General features: G+C 35.3%; 3 protein-coding genes across 4 annotated transcripts; all 3 read left to right on the forward strand.

Moving 5' to 3' along the window:
- Positions 1 to 1,382: 1,382 nt before the first annotated feature.
- On the forward strand, positions 1,383 to 2,294 carry LOC103151287 (dicentracin-like). The gene is made up of 3 exons (XM_016663974.1): positions 1,383 to 1,505; positions 1,763 to 1,864; positions 1,995 to 2,294. The coding sequence occupies exons 1-3, from the start codon at positions 1,399 to 1,401 to the stop codon at positions 2,143 to 2,145; spliced, it is 360 nt and encodes a 119-aa protein (XP_016519460.1). The 5' UTR covers positions 1,383 to 1,398; the 3' UTR covers positions 2,146 to 2,294.
- A 403-nt stretch (positions 2,295 to 2,697) lies between these two features.
- Positions 2,698 to 8,955, forward strand: LOC103151365 (dicentracin-like). Of its 2 annotated transcripts, none has more exons than XM_016663806.1 (4): positions 2,698 to 2,703; positions 7,860 to 7,905; positions 8,002 to 8,121; positions 8,416 to 8,955. In XM_016663806.1, the coding sequence occupies exons 3-4, from the start codon at positions 8,003 to 8,005 to the stop codon at positions 8,720 to 8,722; spliced, it is 426 nt and encodes a 141-aa protein (XP_016519292.1). In that variant the 5' UTR covers positions 2,698 to 2,703; positions 7,860 to 7,905; position 8,002; the 3' UTR covers positions 8,723 to 8,955. The 2 variants fall into 2 exon arrangements, with proteins under 2 accessions (XP_016519292.1, XP_007571479.1); XM_007571417.2 differs by lacking the exon at positions 2,698 to 2,703 and adding an exon at positions 5,726 to 5,806 and having other exon boundaries at positions 7,832 to 7,905.
- A 3,793-nt stretch (positions 8,956 to 12,748) lies between these two features.
- Positions 12,749 to 14,829, forward strand: LOC103151437 (dicentracin-like). The gene is made up of 4 exons (XM_007571540.2): positions 12,749 to 12,820; positions 12,895 to 13,025; positions 13,703 to 13,739; positions 14,573 to 14,829. The coding sequence occupies exons 2-4, from the start codon at positions 12,896 to 12,898 to the stop codon at positions 14,646 to 14,648; spliced, it is 243 nt and encodes an 80-aa protein (XP_007571602.1). The 5' UTR covers positions 12,749 to 12,820; position 12,895; the 3' UTR covers positions 14,649 to 14,829.
- Positions 14,830 to 20,325: the final 5,496 nt, after the last annotated feature.

Raw genomic sequence — 20,325 nt, forward strand, 5'->3', positions numbered from 1 at the left:
TCTGATGCAACTTTTGGGTCAGATCTTTACACACTGTTTTTGCAAAATTTTAGACAGTTTTGCATTATGATGAGTAACTCACAGACACAGATATATATAGAGAGGGACAGCAGTCCATCAGCACATCGATTACCAACGTTGGTGAAACTCAACTGTCAACCTCCAGAAAAAAGGTGAGAAATAAATACATTTTGGCTGAATTTACATATGAATATTTAAGAAACCTGGAATTTTCTGCCAATTAGTTTGAAAATTAAAGAACTGGCATGAAAATATTGATCACAAACTTTGAGGAAAGTTTTCTGTCCCTCCTTCGTGACCAAAACAGATGCTAATCGCCCCAAAGAAGACATTTAAAAAATATTCTGTATCAAAGTGAGCTATTTATAGCATTCAGACAAAAGTGTTCATTGGAGTTTTTCTTCTTCAGCAGGATGAAGTTGGCTGTGGTATTCCTGGTGNTCAGGCTGTCATGAAAAGATCTGATACAGGTCACATTTTGTAAAATAAAATAAAATTAAAAATATCAGAATTGTGTCAGTTCAGGCTGCAGTGTGAATGCAGCCTTAGTTTTAAGTTCCTTTTTGGGTGAAAAGGCTTTTATACAGTTTCTGTAAAGCTGGTAGTGGAATCTAAACGAGAGACATGGAGGTCAATTTTCATCGTTTCCTAGAGACGTCCCAGATGAGGACATCATGCAAAGAGACACAAAGCTGAAGTTGGTCTCCGATTGCAGCTTCTGATTTGGGAAATGGGTGATTCCACCAAATTTTTCACTCCCTTCAGCATCTTTAATCTACTCTAGTTAAAAAACTACAACACCTAAACTCTTCAAACCCAGACTGGATTATTCTGTCTTAGTAGCAAAACATTTAAGACAGTTTGTGATTTGTGAAACTCCAATTTAGGGTGATTTTAGTACTTTCTATGCATCTGGACCTCACTAGAACTGCTCTGGTTCCTAAACTGACACACTCCAGAGGTGTGTGTGTAATAAACACGCCTTTCCACCCAAAAAAACAAACTCCTGATTTTTCAAACATTTCAAGGGTTCTTGAGGAACTAACTCAGAATCCCTTTTTTCCCCATGTCCCTTTATACATGACTCAAAAATATTCTTTCATTAAAAGAACTGAAAAGTGCGGTGTGTAAAAACTATTCAACCCCCTTTTCTCTGAGTGATGTTTTTGTAAATATTCCAGTTTCTTTGTCTTACATTGAAGCAGTTTGATGATTAGAAACTTGAAATGTAAAAACAGAAACCTAAATATCACAAACCATCGAATTGCTAAATTCTTATCACCAGTTCGTCTGAATTCACTTTGGTGTTTGTCTGATGCAACTTTTGGGTCAGATCTTTACACACTGTTTTTGCAAAATTTTAGACAGTTTTGCATTATGATGAGTAACTCACAGACACAGATATATATAGAGAGGGACAGCAGTCCATCAGCACATCGATTACCAACGTTGGTGAAACTCAACTGTCAACCTCCAGAAAAAAGGTGAGAAATAAATACATTTTGGCTGAATTTACATATGAATATTTAAGAAACTTGGAATTTTCTGCCAATTAGTTTGAAAATTAAAGAACTGGCATGAAAATATTGATCACAAACTTTGAGGAAAGTTTTCTGTCCCTCCTTCGTGACCAAAACAGATGCTAATCGCCCCAAAGAAGACATTTAAAAAATATTCTGTATCAAAGTGAGCTATTTATAGCATTCAGACAAAAGTGTTCATTGGAGTTTTTCTTCTTCAGCAGGATGAAGTTGGCTGTGGTATTCCTGGTGGTGTCCATGGTTGTGCTTATGGCTGAACCTGGAGAAGGTTTTATCGGACATATTTTGGGACGATGCGCCAAGTAAGATGTTTAAGTTCTTGGTAACATCAAAAATTTAAAGGGAACAAAAAAGTCAATTTGCCAAATATACAGCATATACGTTTTTAACCCTCATCTCTCTGTGCTCTTTCCTACTGAACTTTTCTCTTAGGGGTGTCTTTGGAAAGAAGCAGGCAATGGAACAAGCCGACCAGCAGGTGGACCAGCAGGTGGACCAGCAAGAACTGGACCAGCAGGACAAAGACCAGCTACAAATGCAAAAACGTTCATTTCAGCAACGCAAGGATTTTCAGCGTTATTAGGCAACGACCCAAATATAATTTGGGTCAAGTTGCCCGACCTGTTTACAAAATAAACATGCATTTTGCTTTTCCTGAAGGATTTTTGCTAAATTGATTTTGATACAATTATCTGATAAATAAAAAATGGCTTGGCAGAACAATAAACTGAACTGTTTGTGTATTATTTCCATCTGTTAATCTCAGATTAATAAAAAAGAGAATCTTTCACTTTTCTTGATAAACCTTTAGATTGCAGGTTTATATCAAATTTGTGTGAATTTAATTTTACTGGGCCAAAGAAACTCAAATTTAGTACTTATAATTTAGTACTCAATGTTGACACTGGACAAATTGTGAACCATGAATGTTGCTTTTTTTTTTTTTTTTACCAGAAAATTGTTAAAGAAAAAAAAAACAAAAAACTAAAGTTGGACTTAAAGTTCAACTGTTTTTGGGTTATGCAGCAGAAAATGATCTGAAGCACCAGGAAGTCTGAATGAATGGCCTATTCAAAGCCAGGACTGAAGTGTGAGACTTTAAACTGGCTAGTTTGTGCTCTACCACTAGTTCCATTGGCAGGTTATTTCAATTAAATTATGGGGAAAATACCTTGCAATAAGTGAAATAATCTGCCAGTGGAACTAGAACTGGGTTGCTAGGAGACGGGGCGGGGCATGGCAGGCGTTGCTAGGTAACGACGCCCATGGAACTAGAACTTTCCATCAATATTAAGGAACTATTGACTTAAACAAGTTCATGTTTATTGGTGAGAAGTTACTTGTAAGTTAGTTTTGTCTCATTGGGATATTTGCACTTACGTCTAGACCAAAATACTTGGTAAGATTTTGTTTTTGCAGTGAAATTTTTAGAGGAATGAGAACATGAAACTTACTTCCTTTATCTTTTTTAGATGTAAAAAATGTTAGAGCTTTTAAAAGAGCCCTGTGTAATAACTTCATCATATGTTATGTTACTAATGCTATATTAAATACCAATACTACAGAACATACAATATAGAAAAATATAAATTGTTTTCTGTTTCATTGATTTGTCAGTCAGGAATCGGTCCCAGTATTAGGACTAATATTTCAACCATCAAATTATTCACCAGTTAATTGATGTTAATCTTTAGTAAACATCAAAACATCAGATTATTTTTCACTTATAACATGGAAAAATATCTTGTTTTTTAATCTGCCAGTGGAACTAGAATTTTATCAAATTTAAGAAATTATTTAAAACAACAACAAAGTTAAGTTAGTTAAGTTAGTACAGTTAAAATAAGATGAAACTAAGATATTTTCAGCAGAAGATAGATAAAATTACTTGGTAATGTTTTGTATTTTTACAGCTTGAGGTTAAAAAAGTGAAAGTTTGTCTTACCCAACTTTGCTGTAATCTCATATTAGATGGTCAACCATCTGGCCCACATGCCATAATCATCACCGTCCAGCTTTTGCAATGTTGCAAACCAGTTTCACAATATTATAACAAACACAGATGGATGTGTTTATAGAGCAGCAGCTCATAACCACCACTGTGACCCTGCAGCGTTTTCACTCCAGGTCTCAGGAAAGAACTGAACTTTTGACCTGAAATTACCTGAGAATGTTTAAGGAAATTTAACATTTCACCACACTGAGTGTACAAATTTATGTAAGCAAATAATTTAAATAAATGATTACCATTATTTGAATAGTTGTTCGTATATTTACGTGCATATATTTGTCTTTTTCCTTGCAGGATGAAGTGCAGCGCAGCATTTCTGGTGCTGTCCTTGGTTGTCCTGTTGGCTCAGCCTGGAGAGGGATGTTTTTGGTCTCATTGCTCACGCCATTCATGGCATTTCTAGGTAAATATCACATTTTTCTGTTGCTCTTATTTCCAAAATTGATTTCTCATCACGTCTCAACATCATTAATACAAAAACATGAATTATCAGTTACATAACTGCCCTGTTTCTTTGTTTCTTTCCTTTCCTGTCAGCCTAATTCATGGGAAAGAAACAAAACAACAAGCAGACGAGCATCAACTGGACCAGATGCATTTGGATCAGAAACTGGATCAGCAGCAGTTGGACCAGCTGCAAAAAGAGCAGCTGGACAAACGCTCTCTGAAAGACAAGTTTGCTCAGCGACGATTTAATTAGGCCAAACCTGAGGCTGCTTTCAAATCAGGTTTTTCCCAACAAGTTATTGGTCAAACTTTTTCTAAAAATATACAGTTTGTCTGCTTGTTAAAGTGTCATTTGATCAACAACAGATAGAAATTGCACATGAATATCAATTTGTATCTGATATAAAGAAAATAAGTTAAGAAATGTGTTTTTTTATTGGTGAAAATTTGTAATCATAAGCTGTAAGAGCTGCTAGGTCCACTTTTACTGATTCAAGCACAATGACATTTGGTCTGAAAACTTCCAAACAGTGGATTTAGAAAGAAAAAGGGTCATTTCAAAATGTAATTTCCATCATGGGAGAAGAAGTGAACGTGGTTGAGGAATGAAAATACTTTAGATTTAATCTGGACATCAGACAGAGCAGACTGGACTTCTGCAGAAACAACAAAAGTTTTTCTGCAAATATCTCAGTGCACTTAAAATAAGACAAAACTAACTTACAAGAAACTTTTCAGCAAAAATAGAAGCTTGTTTTGAGCCAACAATTATTCAGTATTGATATATATAAAAAGTTATCATTCTTCCCATATTATTAATAAAATAATCTTCCAGTTTAAATAGTACTTTGTAGAAATCAATATTAAGAAATTATTGACGTAAAACAGGCTCCTGTATCTGTCTGAAAAGTTACTAGTAAGTTAGTAAACTTGAAGAAATAAAAATCATTTGTTAAGATTTTGTGTTTTTGCAGTGTGTAGGAGATCCAACAATTCTTAGAATAATTTAATTCAAACTGACTTGGCTAAGATAGTTATTTCATGAGCTGAGATGCAAAATCTGTCCTTCCTGTGTTACAGTAAGTCTGAGTGACATTCGCAGTCTCTGTCGCTCCAGAGTCAGACAGCGAGTCAGGAGACCTGAACCGGAGATTAACAAACACGCTCATCTTTAATCTTAGTTACTGGGTTAATTTGATAATTTTCTTCACAGCTTTGGAATAATGTACGCATGCCAATAAAAAACCCATGAAATTTAAAGCCGAGACGCTTCGCAGCAGGAGAGAGGACCTCAAAAGTCTCGCTGAGTCTGCACTAATTCATTTCAGATATTTTGAATTTACAAACAAAATTGAAGTAGACTAAAGGATTGGTCAAAACAAAACCCTGTGAAAATGTGTGAAGTCTACAGTGAAACAAAGCGCCTGCTTCAACGGCAACCATAGGCGTAAATCCCGGGGAGGTTGGTGGGGTCCGCACCCCCCCAATCTTGGAAAAGTCTAGAATTGTCCCCCCAAAAAAATCATTTAAGAAACATTTGCATTTAAATAATATCAATATGAAAAGGCATAAGAAACAAAGAACAAACTAAATCTGCCATTTATCTCAGAACAAAATAAGAATTAATTTTTAGGTCCCCCCTACCATTACTAGAACAATGGTTCAGTCCAGCTTGAAGGAAGAGCAACAGCTGGCTGAATGGCACAGGCTGGTCAGAGCCACTGAAGTGAGGAGCTAGCTGTTAGCTGTTAGCTGTAGCCCTGCAGCACAAGAATAAAACCCTCCAGTAAGTAAATACTTAAAACACATGTAACACATTTTATTTACCTTCACTGCTCAATAAGAAACACAATAACAATAAAGATCAGACTGCAGTTTGTTATTTTATTACTTTAGCTAAATCATGATGAGCTGGCTCATTAGCAAAGCTGCTACTTTGCTTTCATAGACTTAAGCTTTTTTGTCAAAAGTAGCAAACATCTCATTCATATTTCACTCTTTCACGTTTAGTTAATTAGAAGAGTTTGAAACGGGAGGAGAGGCTGAGCAAGTGGACCAGCTCTGTGTGGGAGCCAAAAACTGATAGAAAAAACAGAAAGCTGCCTTTATTTCTCACTGTCTTCAACGTAGAGCCTTTAAAATCACAAAATAAAATCTGAATATTTTTCCATATAAACCTGGGTGCTTTAAATATTACATTTAAGATATAATATCCCCCAGATATCCATTCCTATCTACCTGTTGGTTCTCCGTCACCCAGGACATGGCAAAACTAAAAAAGGCTTAAAAATAAAGCAACTTAACGAGTTATAATTTAAATAACCCATAGCTTGTTTTGGGAGCCATTTCAATAAATCAATGTTTATGAGGAATTTTATTAAGAGAAGTTATTCATTAAAGCTTTTTTATTTAGAACCTTAACATTTTGTAAAGGTGTAGCAGAGATTAGATCAGTCAGACTGAACAAAGAAGCAACATTTGAGTTTTAGTTTTATTTCTCAATAAGTTGCTTACTGAGAAAAACACATCTGATGTGCATGACTAGTGATTTTTGGTCCTACAGCTAGAATGTGGTTTAGAAACTATTTAAACCACATTTTACATTACTTTTCACTGTAACTTTGTCGACCCCCGAAAAATTGGTCTTAAGAAATTTTCCTGTTTATCTTCGCCCCCAATAATGAGAAGGGATTTACGGCCTTGATGGCAACCAAAGTTGAACTTCTGAAAGCCGAGTCAAAAATTAAGCAACTTTTATCAGGGAGATTAATGTCAACAATAAAACAAAGATTATTTTGTTGTTGGAAGGCTTCATAATGTTTAATATGGAAAACTTTAAACTCAGAATCCTGACTTTAATCCTGAAAATCTCGTAATTGTGCTTTAATATCTAAATTTTGACTTTTTCTTATAATTCTGACTTTAGTTTGAAAAATCTGAATTAAAGTAAAAATTCTGAGTTTAATCACAGGATTCTGGTGTTTTTCTTAGAAATCAGACGTTAATCTTCTAAGATCAAAAGTCAAAATTCTGAGAAAAACAAATTTTGAGAAAAAAGTCAGAATTAATATTTTTTCAGTGGCCCTATTCCTCTCCATGGACTTGTAATTTCATATTTGTTTCTGACTTCTTTTAAAAAAAAAAAGTAAATAAATAAATACATTTAAAAAAAAGCTCATGGTAAATCCAGGTTGAAACTATTTGTTGTCTAGAGTTTAATTTTTCGCAGTTTTATCCCACTTCCCTAGCCGGTGAGGTGTGACGGCTACTAAACGAGTGGCTAATCAGAAACGTCCCAAAGTTTTACTCGTATTTAGCAGCAGGAGTTTCATCCCATCCAGGACTTCCAGCTTTAATCGCATTCAGGCAGCTAGAAGCGGTAAAGTTATGGTGGCATGAATGAATCAAGAACGCATCCCTGGGTTACTCCACAGCTCACTGTACCTGATTTCTGTGCTTTCCCAACAGCCACGGTTAAATTACGACTAAAAAAGATTAAAATTATCTTCAATTAAATTTTTCGAGGCCCAAATGACAGATCAAAAAAAGATCAAAAAACAGATAAAAAAAAAAAGATGAACTTGTCCATTGAAATTTGTCCGTATTTCCAGACTATTTTTTTTTTTTAAGTTGTAGTGCTTTGACGGAAACGCTGCGACCAAGATAGTCTTTAAAGAGGTTAGAAGTTTCCAGAATGACTCTCTGCACTGTGTGTGTGAGTGTGTGTTTGTTTGCAAAAAACACAGTGATTTTTGCAAAATCACACGGTGTTTCACAATATTATAAATTCCTCATTCATGCGCATATATAGGAGGGTGCAGCTTTCTGCCACGATGCAGATCATCATCTTCTCACACAAACAGCATCTGATCAGTCAGTGGAAAGGTAGGAACCAAATACTCTCAGCTTCATTCTCAGTCTAATTTTACCTAGATGTACTTCTTAGCCAATGACAGAGGAATGGTTTTTAATTTTTTGCAGGATGAAGTGTACGACGCTTTTTCTCGTGCTGTCCATGGTTGTCCTGATGGCTCAGCCAGGAGACTGCATCTTTGGATGGATCTTTAAGGGAATCCATCATGCAGTTCACGGCATTCGCAAGTAAAAATAAGTTGATATAAGTGGATAAAAACATTTAGCATTAGTTTATTTAAAAATGTAAAAACATCTAGGATTTGGCTCATTGAAATAAAATTAAAACATTTAGCATTAGTTTATTTAAAAATGTAAAAACATCTAGGATTTGGCTCATTGAAATAAAATAAAAACATTTAGCATTAGTTCATTCAAAAAAGTAAAAAACAAATTTAGAATTGGTTCTTTTAAATAAGTCAACTGTTTTGTTGTCAGCTATTTTGATACGTTGAACTGTGAACTTGATTTTTCTCCTACCAGATTGATTCATGGGAGGGGAAAAGCTGCAGAAGTGCAAGCAGACCAACAGCAACTGGACCAGGATCAACTAAACCAGCAACAAGTGGACCAGGATCAACTAAACCAGCAACAAGTGGACCAGGATCAATTAGATCAGGATCAACAGGACCAGGACCAGCAGGACCAGGATCAACAGGACCAGGACCAACAGGACCAGGACCAACAGGACCAGGATCAACTGGACCAGGATCAACTGGACCAGGAAGATCTGGACCAGCAGCAGTTGGACAAACGCTCCTTCCAATCTGCACGTCGTCGCTTTGATTAGATACAAGAGGCCACTGTAGATATGCCAGCAGTTCTTGGTTCTAAACATTTTTCAACCTTCTTTATGTTGAATCAGTTCTGAATACTTTGCTGTTATGGCATCTGTTTGCAAAATGAAAAATAAACCAACGAAGCTGTACAGAGTGCAGCCAAAGCATACCGCATTGTACGTAAAGCTGCAGAGAGTTTTGTCAAAAGTGAAATGCAAATAAAATCATTTTCTGTAACTCTTGATGCACAGTTTCAAAGTTTTATAAAATGAAATAAGATTACAGGACTAATGTTCAACTGGCAATATCTGAAATTCAGATAATATTACACAGAGAGTTGGACACATGGGTGCATGACAAGAAGGTCTTCGCTGCAAAAACACAAAATTTTTGTTCTTTTTATCTAGATTTTGCTGCAAATGTATTCATAGTTAAAATAAGAGAAAACTAACTTAAAAGTAAACTTTCATCAAGAATATTAGAGCTTGTTTTAAGTCAATAATTCCTTAATAGTAATGAAAAAGTTCTAGTTCCATTGGTGCCGTTACCTAGCAACACCACCCAAGCCCAGCCCGTCGCCTAGCAACCCTGTTCAAGTTCCACTGGCAGATCATTTCACTAATAACATGGAAAATAATTTGTGAAATAATCTGACAGTTGAACTAGAACTTTTTCAGCAATATGAAGGAATTGTTGAGTTTAAGTTAGTTTTGTTTTATTTCAAGTGTACAAAGACATTTGCACCAGAAACTAGAAATACTTGATAAGTAGTGATGAGACACAATGTTGTGTCTTGCAGTTTTGCTATAAAGTATTTAAACCATGAGAGTAATAAGGCAGTCATGTATTATTGGAGACACTTAAAATAGAGACGAGTTAATAAACTAAAGTTCACAAAATCATTTAGGAAACCTTGTAGACTTCAAAAACATAAAATCCGACCTAATATGTTTGTCTAGTTTCTACCACACTTGAAGTCAGAAAAAAACTAAGTTAAAAGTAATTTTTCAGCAGATTATATAAGCTTGTTTTAAGTCAATAATTCGTGCAGATACATAAAGACATTTCTCCTGTTTGAAGTGGAATAATCTGCCAATGGATCCGATACTTCTCGCATTATTTTCAATAATTATTGACTTAAAACAAGCTCCAGTATCTTGATGAAAAGTTACGTATGTTAGTTTTGTTTAATTTAATCTGTACTAAGATATTTACTTTAGAAACTAGACCAAAAATAGTTGCTAAGGTTTAGGTTTTTGGCATTATATTTTCTAATTGACCAGTTATTTGGCTCTTTCAGAGTTTTTCTTAATGTGAGGCTGATTGTTGTGAAATAAGTGGAAGAACATACTATACGCTTCTGAGTCTAGTATTGAATCCAAAAAGGTCTTAAAATAATATTAAATCTGCTTTTTGACTGTTTAGAGTACAAGTAGAGGAAATTCAAACCAAGAATTGTTTTAACTTAATTTCATGTGATGAAAGTCTTCAGAAAGAAGAGGCTGAGCCTCAGGGCTGAACTTTTAGGGACGTCAGAAGAACAAGGTGTGAGAACACCCTTCGGTTTTACGGTTGAACTCGTTCGGTTGTGTCCGCCCTTCCTCTCATGAAACAGGAAACAGATCAACTCATAAAGAAATAAACTGATTAAAAAACAAAGCTTGACTGCAGGGAAAGCAACAGTATTCACCACAAAGACTAAATCAAACCTGTTTTTTGTACTTTTTAAATTGTTTTCCAACAAAAACTTATTGTTGTTATATTTAATTTTCAGCTTTTATGACTAAAAAATGGAGACGGCAAAAAACAATATAGATTTTTACACAATATAGATTTTAGCTGAAATTGTCTCATTAGTAGAAAACATGCAAAGTTTTACAACCTCAGACTTTAAAGTATTTAATAGGTTTATGTAGATCAATTTGCATTGATCATGTTTTACTTCGATACCCCTAAATAAAATCCACTGTAACCAAACACTTTCAGAATAAAACTGTAAAGAATAAATATCACAGAAAAGTCTTTAAAGGGAAAAAGGATGGAGGATTTTTCTTCTTTTTCTTGTTTTCACTCTTGGAAACGTGTAAAACTGTAAAAAGCAGTTTGATTTTCTTAGAACTGGACATTTCAGCTACATTCATTTTACAATTTGGTGATTAAATGAATCCAAACCAGAACTGACCTAAAAGCCATGGATGATTCTGACGCATCAATACATGAGGAAAATATTTAAATAAAGTGAAAAATAAATGACCTATTCGTGATCCTAAATCATTTATTTTTATCATGATGTGATAACCCAGAGAATGATTCTGTTAACAAACTCTCCATTAAATGTCTCAAATAATAAATAATAAGGATTAGTTTGTTTACTAAGTTGATATTTTAATTTGGACCGAATTTACTGACATTCACACTGAGAAAAGCACTTTTTTTTCTAAAAAGGAAAAACAGCTGTTAGGTGTCGACATATTTTCCAGAAAGAAAGATGTAAAAAAAAAAACTTTTTTTTGAAAATTTGTTTCAAAACTTTGTCGTGTCACACCCACCTGCTCCGTCATCTGGTACAAACATTTGAGCAACTTTGAAATGAGGATGATTTTTGTTTTCCAGTGAAAGCACACAGTCAGGATGATGCTGTCATACACAAAACAAGAAACCAAGTATTAATATAAAAACGTTCATTTAAAAAGAAGTGAATTTTTACTGTAATTTGCAGCTTGATGTCAAACTGCAGAAACACTTAATCTCAGGACAACTTTAGGTGGGAATGTAACCAGATGAAGAAAAATCATCAGTGATGCTTTATGTGTTTATTTTTTTCTTGAATGGAGTTTGGAGGGATTTTTATGTTAAATTAGAAAGAAATAAAGTTTCCATAGTTTTGTTTTTAAGTGTTTTTTTCCTGTGCTTGAAAGAATATATCTGATTTTTGTCATTTGTTCCGCCTTACCTGCAACTGACTTTGATTTTTTATTGGGAGTTAATGGATCGGTTTTCTGAAAAGGCCATTATTTGCTCAGTTACATATCAGTGTTTACTGTTTTGTAAGAGTGAAATTCAAACATTTCCACACTTGTGCAAGTGAAGAGTTACACGGCTGGAAGAAGAAACGGTGCAACGATGACTGAGAGTGACTGGACCTGAAAGTCTGTTGCAACAGCATGAATGCAGAACATCCAAACTGAAAAAGCAACACGTTAGCAAACTCGTTACTGAAAAAACTGGTCCGATGCCAGTAATGCGTTACTTTGTAAATTAGTCCATATTAGTGCATTAGTTTGTTAAGATTTAACAGCCCATGGCTCCTATACTTTATGAAATACTTCATCCTATTTGATGACTGTTATGAATACCGCCATTTTCTACAAACAATTAGTTCAGTTTCTGTCGTTTATTGAAGGTTTAAAAAGTAGCAAAGGGAAAATAATGCTGAATGTTCCCTTTGGTGAAGAACAACTTTAAACCGTTTATATTCTGCTCTTCCTCGCTCTCTGTTGCCATGGCAGCCGGCATAACACCTGCACTAACCCACAGAGCCTTGTAGTTAGCTTCCTGCTTTTGGAGCGGAGTCCGGTCCGCTTGCATTCACACTGCATTCAGAGTTCACTTCAACCGAGACCGAGGTTTTTAGGCGGATCAGAGATCGATTTGTGCATTCACACCTCTCCAAACAAACCGGACTGGAGTTCGGTTAAAGGCTGGTGTGAATGATCCCTAAAATCACAGAAAACCAGTTCACCAGCGGCTCCTGTGCAACATGCAGTAATCAAACACTGGATGCTAATAATCTGCTAGCATGCGGTGGCTCCATTGGGTTTAGTTTACCCAACGAACTGGAACAACTTGCTCAATTCTAAGCGATAGCATCTGCCACTGGTGGTTTCTCTGAAGCTTTCATGGCCTATCAGAGGTTGTGGTACCAATTTCAACCCAAGCTTACAACATGAAGGTAAAAGAAAAAATCACCATTTTGTCAGCATTTATGCAACTAAAAACCTCAGACCTTTCCATGAAAAGGTATTTAAAGAGAGAAATTCAGACTGGCTTCAAGTTTTCACCTAGACTCGTTGGCAGCAACCGGTGGTCTCTTTTCCAACCTTTGCCAAGTAAAAAGATGATTTCTAGTAGCTGAAATTACATTTTTTAACAGCTTGAACTGACATTAGTTTTTGTTTTGCAGGATGAAGTTTGTTACGATCTTTCTTGTGATGTCGCTGGTCGTCCTGATGGCCGAACCCGGAGAGTGCTTCCTGAAGTCTCTGTGGAGAGGCGTGAAGGCCATCTACAATGGCGCCAGGCAGGGATATAAAGGTTAGCTATGCAGTACCGCACAAATGCAGATAAACAGATAAATGTACCTGATCAGACCCCAAAAAACACAAATCAGACCAAATACAGAAAAAACTCAAGTATTTCTGGACTAGTTTCTAGTGCAAATACTTGTTTTGCTTTATTTCAAAAGTACTAAGGCAACTTTTCAGCAAGATATAGGAGATTAAGTCAATAATTCTTTAATATTGATGGAAGACTTATGTTTCCTGGCAGCTTATTTCACTTAACAAATCTGCGTTTCTCATCAATATTATGAAATTATTGACTTAAAATGAGCTCCTACTTCATGTTGAAAAGATACTTTTAAGTTAGTTTTGTTTTATTTCAAGTGTACTAAAATATTTGCACGACAAACTAACCCAGAAATATTTGGTAAGATTTTGTATTTTTGCGGTGAAACGGAGAAAACATTTTCTTCGTTGTTTTCAGTCATTTCCTTTCAACTCAAACGGATCAAACTCGACTGCATTGGTGCACAACTTTTTAGTATTTTAAAGCAGTTTTAAATTATGAGTGCAATGTTTAATAATAATCAAATTGGTACAAAGTCGGTGTTTAATATCACTAAATGACTGGATTAATTGACTTTTTGTGCCTTTAGACATTTGTTATGAATAAATGAAATACATTTATTTATTTTTTTCCTTTCTGTTTAGAACATAAGAACCAAAGGAGAGAAGAGAAACTGGCAAAGTAAGTAAAACTTTTTGGGCATCTACTTTTGAACTTAATTAATTTAAGAGTCTTTGAGTTGTTTTAAAACAAGATTAATCGGTTATGAAAAGCACACAATCGAATAAATAGTTGCCTTCTGCCTATTTTTAGCCATGTAGTCAAACTCATTTCATCTGCGGCCTCGTCAGCATCATGAATGCTCCTTAAGGACAGGTTGTGGTTGAATCATCGGTAAAACTACTTATTAAATCTGAAATGGGGGGTTTCCTCAAGTGTATTATAAGCCTGGCAGGCTGCCAGGCTTTAGTTGTTCCCCATTTGGCTAAGTGTGGCTTGTTTCTTAGTTTTTTTTTAATCCAAAAGCATGGGGGGATTTTTCTGCCACACATTTTTATTTTGAAAACAGGAATTCATGTAATACCTGCACTCCAAACTTCTGCTCTCTTTCAAATACTCACTATTTTCTCAAACTTTTCTCCTCGTGCTCAAAATTTGTCACTGCTCAGATAAAACGTCTCTGGTCGCGTGTGAGTCTTTTTCTGATAGTAGCCACACAGGCACGCCCAGCAGAAGGAAACAAACGCACCCAGAATAACACTTTCATTCTATTGGCTGACAGGTTGCTAGGCGACGGTAGTTTCTGTTCCAAGCAGGAGCAGAAAATGAAACGCACCAACATCTGGCAGTTTCATAATTTATGAAATGTTAAATTGTTTATGTCAACGTGTTTGGGATGAATTGTTTTCATCTTAGAAATGTTACCCCAACCTAAGATTTTAATTTCTATTCAAGAGGTTTTGATGGTTGAACCATTATGAAGCTGTTAATTTTGTGTTTTCTCCTGTTTGCAGTGCTAAGCAGGACATGCAGGACCAGCAACCACCAGCCACGCCGCCGCCGCCGGCGCCGGCAGTATATCAGCGCTGATTCACTTAATCTGATCACAAATAAACGTTAAGGAAAAGCTTTCTGCTTGCACAAACAGGAAAAGGATGAAATAAAAAGACTGCTTTTTAAATGCAAACATACAGAAGAAAGCGCTACGCCATAGCCAACGTTTGTTTGTATAAAAGCAATGATATGATTCATGAATAAACTTGCAAATTTATTTTGATATATTTAAATTATTTGATGCGTAATTTCATGATATATTGTTCGACTTCAAATGATTTGCAAACAAGAGAAAATGGATCCTACATTTGATCAAGAAACTGATGTTAGACTTCATATAAAAATGTAATTTATAAGTGAGATAATGTTTGTTTTGTAGAATTACTTCAGTGTAATTACTGTTTGACATTTAAACATGCTAAATGTACTGTACAAATATTTTAAAAGAAAAATGCAGAGCATTGTTTAACAGTAAGCCGGATATTATAAAAGCATAAAAACCTGCCTGACAGTATAGATCATAAAATCCAGATCTGAAGTCAACTCGATGTTTATTTCTATGAATTAAAAAAACAGCAGCTAACATGTATAAAATCACCAGCAGCTTAACAGTTAGAGTTCAAAAGAAATTATAATAATTATATTAATAAAAGCTAATATGTTATGCAATGTAGAAACTAAATCTTATCAAGTACTTTTGTCTAGTTTCTTAGTGCAAATATCTTAATTGACTTGAAATAAGACAAAAATAACTCGTAAGTAACTTTTGAGCGAGATATACGGGTTTGTTTTAAGTCAATAATTCTTTAATATTAATGAAAAATGACTAGATTCACTGGCAGATTATTTCACTCATAAAAGGGAAAAATATCTGGTTACAAGTGAAATAATCCGCTAATAAAAAAGTACTATTTCATTAATATTAGAGAATTAACAAGCTACTGTCTCTTGCTGAACAGTGACTGTAAGTGAGCTAAGATATTTGCACCAAATAGATTTTGCTTTTGCATTTTAAGGAGATGTTTTGTTTCACCTACGTCTGCAATAAAAGTGGCTCTTCAAAGTATTTACTCCAAATACAGCTGCAAAACATGCATAAAATCCTTGTACATATTAAGCCATGTATCGTTTTTATGCCACTTTGTTCCATCATCAGTTCAGGTTTGTGGTTTAAATGCGACACGTCTGCAGCCATTTGATGTGATCGCTCTCATGTCTGCTGTTTCTGATCCAGGGCGATAAAAAGCGTCGTCCTCGTCAGACATGGAAGCTGGATCTGGTACGAACACTTTCTCAATGTTTGGTGACCGATTGAAACACCAAACAACGGTTGCAATAGAAGTAAATGCAACATTAACATTGAGAAACAGTCCAACCCATCGCAACAGACGAGGATTTAAGGGAAAAACATTCAGGCAGATTCAGATCTGCTTCGGTTTTAAGACAAACTCTGACGCCGTCTCAACCTGCTGAGAGGTAATTATATCGTTTACGGGTTTTTATTGGGTTTAAATGTTTAAATTTGTGCTTCGCTTTGCAGGATGAAGTGTGTTATGATCTTTCTCGTGCTTTCTCTGGTCGTCCTGATGGCCGAACCTGGAGAGGGATTTCTACGCTCTGTTTGGAGAGCGGGCAAGTCCATGTTTAGAGGAGCCAGACAAGGATTCAGAGGTTAGACACAAAATGTCAAATAAGAAGGTTAACAGGATTGAGACTCTTTTTAATTTATCTTTCCAACTCTGAGTAACTTTCTTCCCTTCCCTGCTTTTAGAATACAGACACCAGCGGAGACTGGAGAAAACAGAAAGGTGAGCTTTTCTCATCACCGTCAACAAGAACTGGTTCAAAATTCAAGTTAATTCTGATTCATTTAAGTTCAAAGTTCATGTAGTTCTCAAAAAGCAGAACCCTATTTCTGAAAAATGGAAAATAGAAGATCATTCACAAAAAAATTAATCGGCCCGTCCGTCAAAATGTTCCTGTGACGGCGTATTAGGGCCACTGTAGGGAGAATGAACAGGAGGCGTAAATTTCCAGCAAAACATTCAAATTCTGAATTATTTTTTTAATTCTATAAAAAACTTGGAAATTTCTGATTTTAAAAAGTTTAAATTTGCTAGAAAACACAGACATTTTGAGATTAATCTCAGACATTTTCTAGATAAACATGAAAATTTCTGAGTTCAAAATGTTGAAAACTTACCAGAAAAACTCAGAAAGTTTGAGCTTAATCTCCAAAATTGTCTGGAAAAAAACTGGAAATTTCTGAGATTTAAAATTCAAAAGTTTTTGACTTTTGAAACNCCTCGGTCTTGGTCTTGACTTGGTCTCGGACCCTAAAAGTCTTGGTCTTGTCTCGGTCTCGATACACTCTGGTCTTGGTCTTGTCTTGGTCTCGGGTTAGGTGGTCTTGAACACAACACTGCCTCAGGCTAATTTTTTATTCTGTGTAGGCACCAGAAGGAAATGGAGAATCGGCAGAACGAAGAGCCGCCACCAAAGCAGAAGCAGAAGTAACGTGGCTGACCTGAAGATACGATGAAAGGATTCAACGTTGGCTTCAATGTAAAGACTGTAGCAGTCTTGCTGGGATTTTTAAGCTAATAGTTTACCTTTTTGTTTTTGTTGAGCCTAAAATAAATAGAAACAAAGAAAATAGATTTTATTTCAAGTGCTGTGATCTTAAAGGAGCTAGTTGTAGCTTTGCAGAAATACAAACTCAAGTTATAGAATGAAATAATGGTAACTTTGTCAATAGAGGTAAACTTTCTCTTGTTTACTTACTTTTTAACCAATAATATCATTGGGTTCAAACCATTTCAGTGGAAGCTGGTAAAGGTTCATCTTTATGTTTGGTTTTCATTTAACATTTTAAAATGTTTCAAATGTTTCTTTGACTATTTTAATTTGAAAAATGTAAAATGTTTCCTGATGTATATTCTCAAGCCTGCCTTTTAATTGAAGGGGCAGCATCATGTATTTTCCAGGCACATATTTCATCTTATACCATAATATTAATGTAACTATGTTACCTTCAGATGTTATAAAAATACTGTATATATCAAATATGACTTAAAAGAAATTTCACTTTGTAATTTATCGACTTGAAATCGTGGGGCCTTCCTGAAAGTCATCACAACATGGCTCCTCTATTAACCCTTTAGCGTCGTTTTTATCAGCGTTTCACTGAGAAGCAGCTCCTTTAATGAGCTCAGCTGATTCTCAGCTCCACCAGGTGTTTGCTAATTGCTGCTGCTAGTCTGAAGGAGCAGCGCCTTGAAGGCGGGGCTAGATCCACCCAGGCGTTTTGCACAGATGAATGGTTGCCATGGAGATTCAAGGATTTCTCAAACATGAATAAAATAATCAAGGCAACATTCCAGGTCTTTTTATGGTGAGGAAAGAACATTATGAATCTCAAAAGTAAATGTTACATAACATTGCTCCTTTAAGAATCAAGTGAAAAAACAATAAATAGATTTACAACCAGAAACTGCAGCTAGAAATTTTAAGAAAAAACACTGAAATCCCAACCTAACTATTAAATGTTTTCCTTTATGCCGTTTGCTTATCAACGTTCTCCAGCAGTTGGATTTACAATGAGATGAAATTACACAAAGGTGGACTCTATTTACAGATTTAGCCAGTTTGTTGCCTTTAATTTTATTTAGGAGTATCGGAGTGATGAAAACAAATGCACACTGCACTTTCAGCATATTTAAAACTAAATTATTACACTATAAGAAAAAAACAACAATGCAATTTACTTGAGTTTGTGACGGTAACTTAACTAAGAGTTGAATTGATAATAATCACAAGGTATAAAGAAAATATTTCCCCCCATTCCTGCCTGAATGATTTGTAACAACAAAACCACAAAGAATATTTTAAGTTTTTCAAACTTGTGTGAAATAAAGAAAGATGAGAGAAATAATCAGAAAACTTTCAAAATGTTCTGTTTTACATTCCTACCCAAGAAATACTTTATTTTGTTTCATGTTAACTATGAAGGCTTTAACCAATGAGGTCAACAGGTTTTTATTGAATAAATTTCTATTAATTTCCAGTTAGTTCTTCATATATTCAAGGAAAAACTGGCTGTGTCCTTTCTAGGCAGATTTAATTCCTCCTCACAGATGAAAGTCGGATCCGGTGTGAAAACCTTCCTAAAGTCTGATATAAGACCACCTGAATCACCAAACAAGAGGTCAAAGGTCACATGTGGGGAACCCCAAGGTTCAATCCTATTTAACATCTATATGCTCCCACTGGCTCAGGTTATAACAGGACATAAGATAACTATGCAGATGATACACAGCTCTACATCACGATGTCACCAGCTGACCTTTGACCCCATCCAATCACTGAACAGATGCTTTGAACAGATAAATGTGTGGATGTGAACAAAAACCAAAACTGAAGTTCTTATTTTTGGGCCTAAAGAGGAGCAATCTAGAGTTATAGATCTAGAATTATAGATCTAGAGTCAATGCTCAGCTTCAGTTATTACAACTGAAAACCAGCGATCAGCCCGAAACCTGGGAGTAGTGATGGACTCTGACCTGAACCTTCAGAGCCACATNAAACTCAGAAAGTTTGAGCTTAATCTCCAAAATTGTCTGGAAAAAAACTGGAAATTTCTGAGATTTAAAATTCAAAAGTTTTTGACTTTTGAAACCCAGAAATTTCCAAATGTTTCTGGAAAATTTCTGAGTTTTTTTCTTGCACATTTTCGAGTTTTGGAGGTCAGAAATTTCCTCCTTTTTTTTTTTTTAATTCTGAGATAAATTAAACATTTCTGAGATTTTGGTGGAAATTTTTATTTTATTTTATTTTTATTATTTTTACTGTGAATGCACCAATAGACCGTTGTACATTCCTGTGCACATAAATAACATTTATAATACGATATATTAGTTTCAAACTTAATGTCAAAGGATTTTAAATTTTTCACATTTAAACACTGATTGTTGTAATGAATTACATTTTATGATCTAATGTTTAGTTTCTTCTTCGTCTAGATACAAACAGAAATATGGGAACGAGGCAGATGAACCCGAACGCCATCGCTACGCCTGAAGATTCGCCAAACATCAGAATACGGCACTTGGGTCGCAAGACGGAGCATTTAGCTTTTCCGCTTTCACTCTTACAAAGAAAAATAAAGAAAAATAAAGTGCAATTAGACAAAAATGTCACAAAGCTGTTAAATTTTCTGCTAAGCAAGACCAGCTGATGCTGCAAACGTTCTTTGATTAAACCTTTAATTCAAATAATCTACTGTATGGTCGTTCATATTTATATATATTTACAAACACATCAGTTATGATGCATAACTGACCTCTTCCTGTTTGGGATTTACATCTAATGAATGTGCAAACACAGATCTTATAGATTTCAATGTGGAATCACAACCACGTTTACAAAATTAATGCCTCAAACATCACAATGGCAAATAAATAATTTATTTGGTATAAACATGAGTGGTGCAGTTGGTAGAGCTGTTGCCTTGCAGCATGAAGGTTCTGGGTTCGATTCCCGGTCTTTCTGCATGCTGGGTTCTCTCCAGGTACTCCAGCTTCCTCCCACAGTCCAAAAACAGGACTGTCTTGTTAATTGGTCTCTCTAAATTGTCCCTAGGTGTGAGTGTGTGTCTCTGTTACCCTGCGACAGACTGGCGACCATCCTTGTCTCCACTAAGGGACAAGGATGT

This window comes from Poecilia formosa, unplaced genomic scaffold (genome assembly GCF_000485575.1).
Source record: "Poecilia formosa unplaced genomic scaffold, Poecilia_formosa-5.1.2 Scaffold1, whole genome shotgun sequence".
NCBI lineage: Eukaryota > Metazoa > Chordata > Actinopteri > Cyprinodontiformes > Poeciliidae > Poecilia > Poecilia formosa.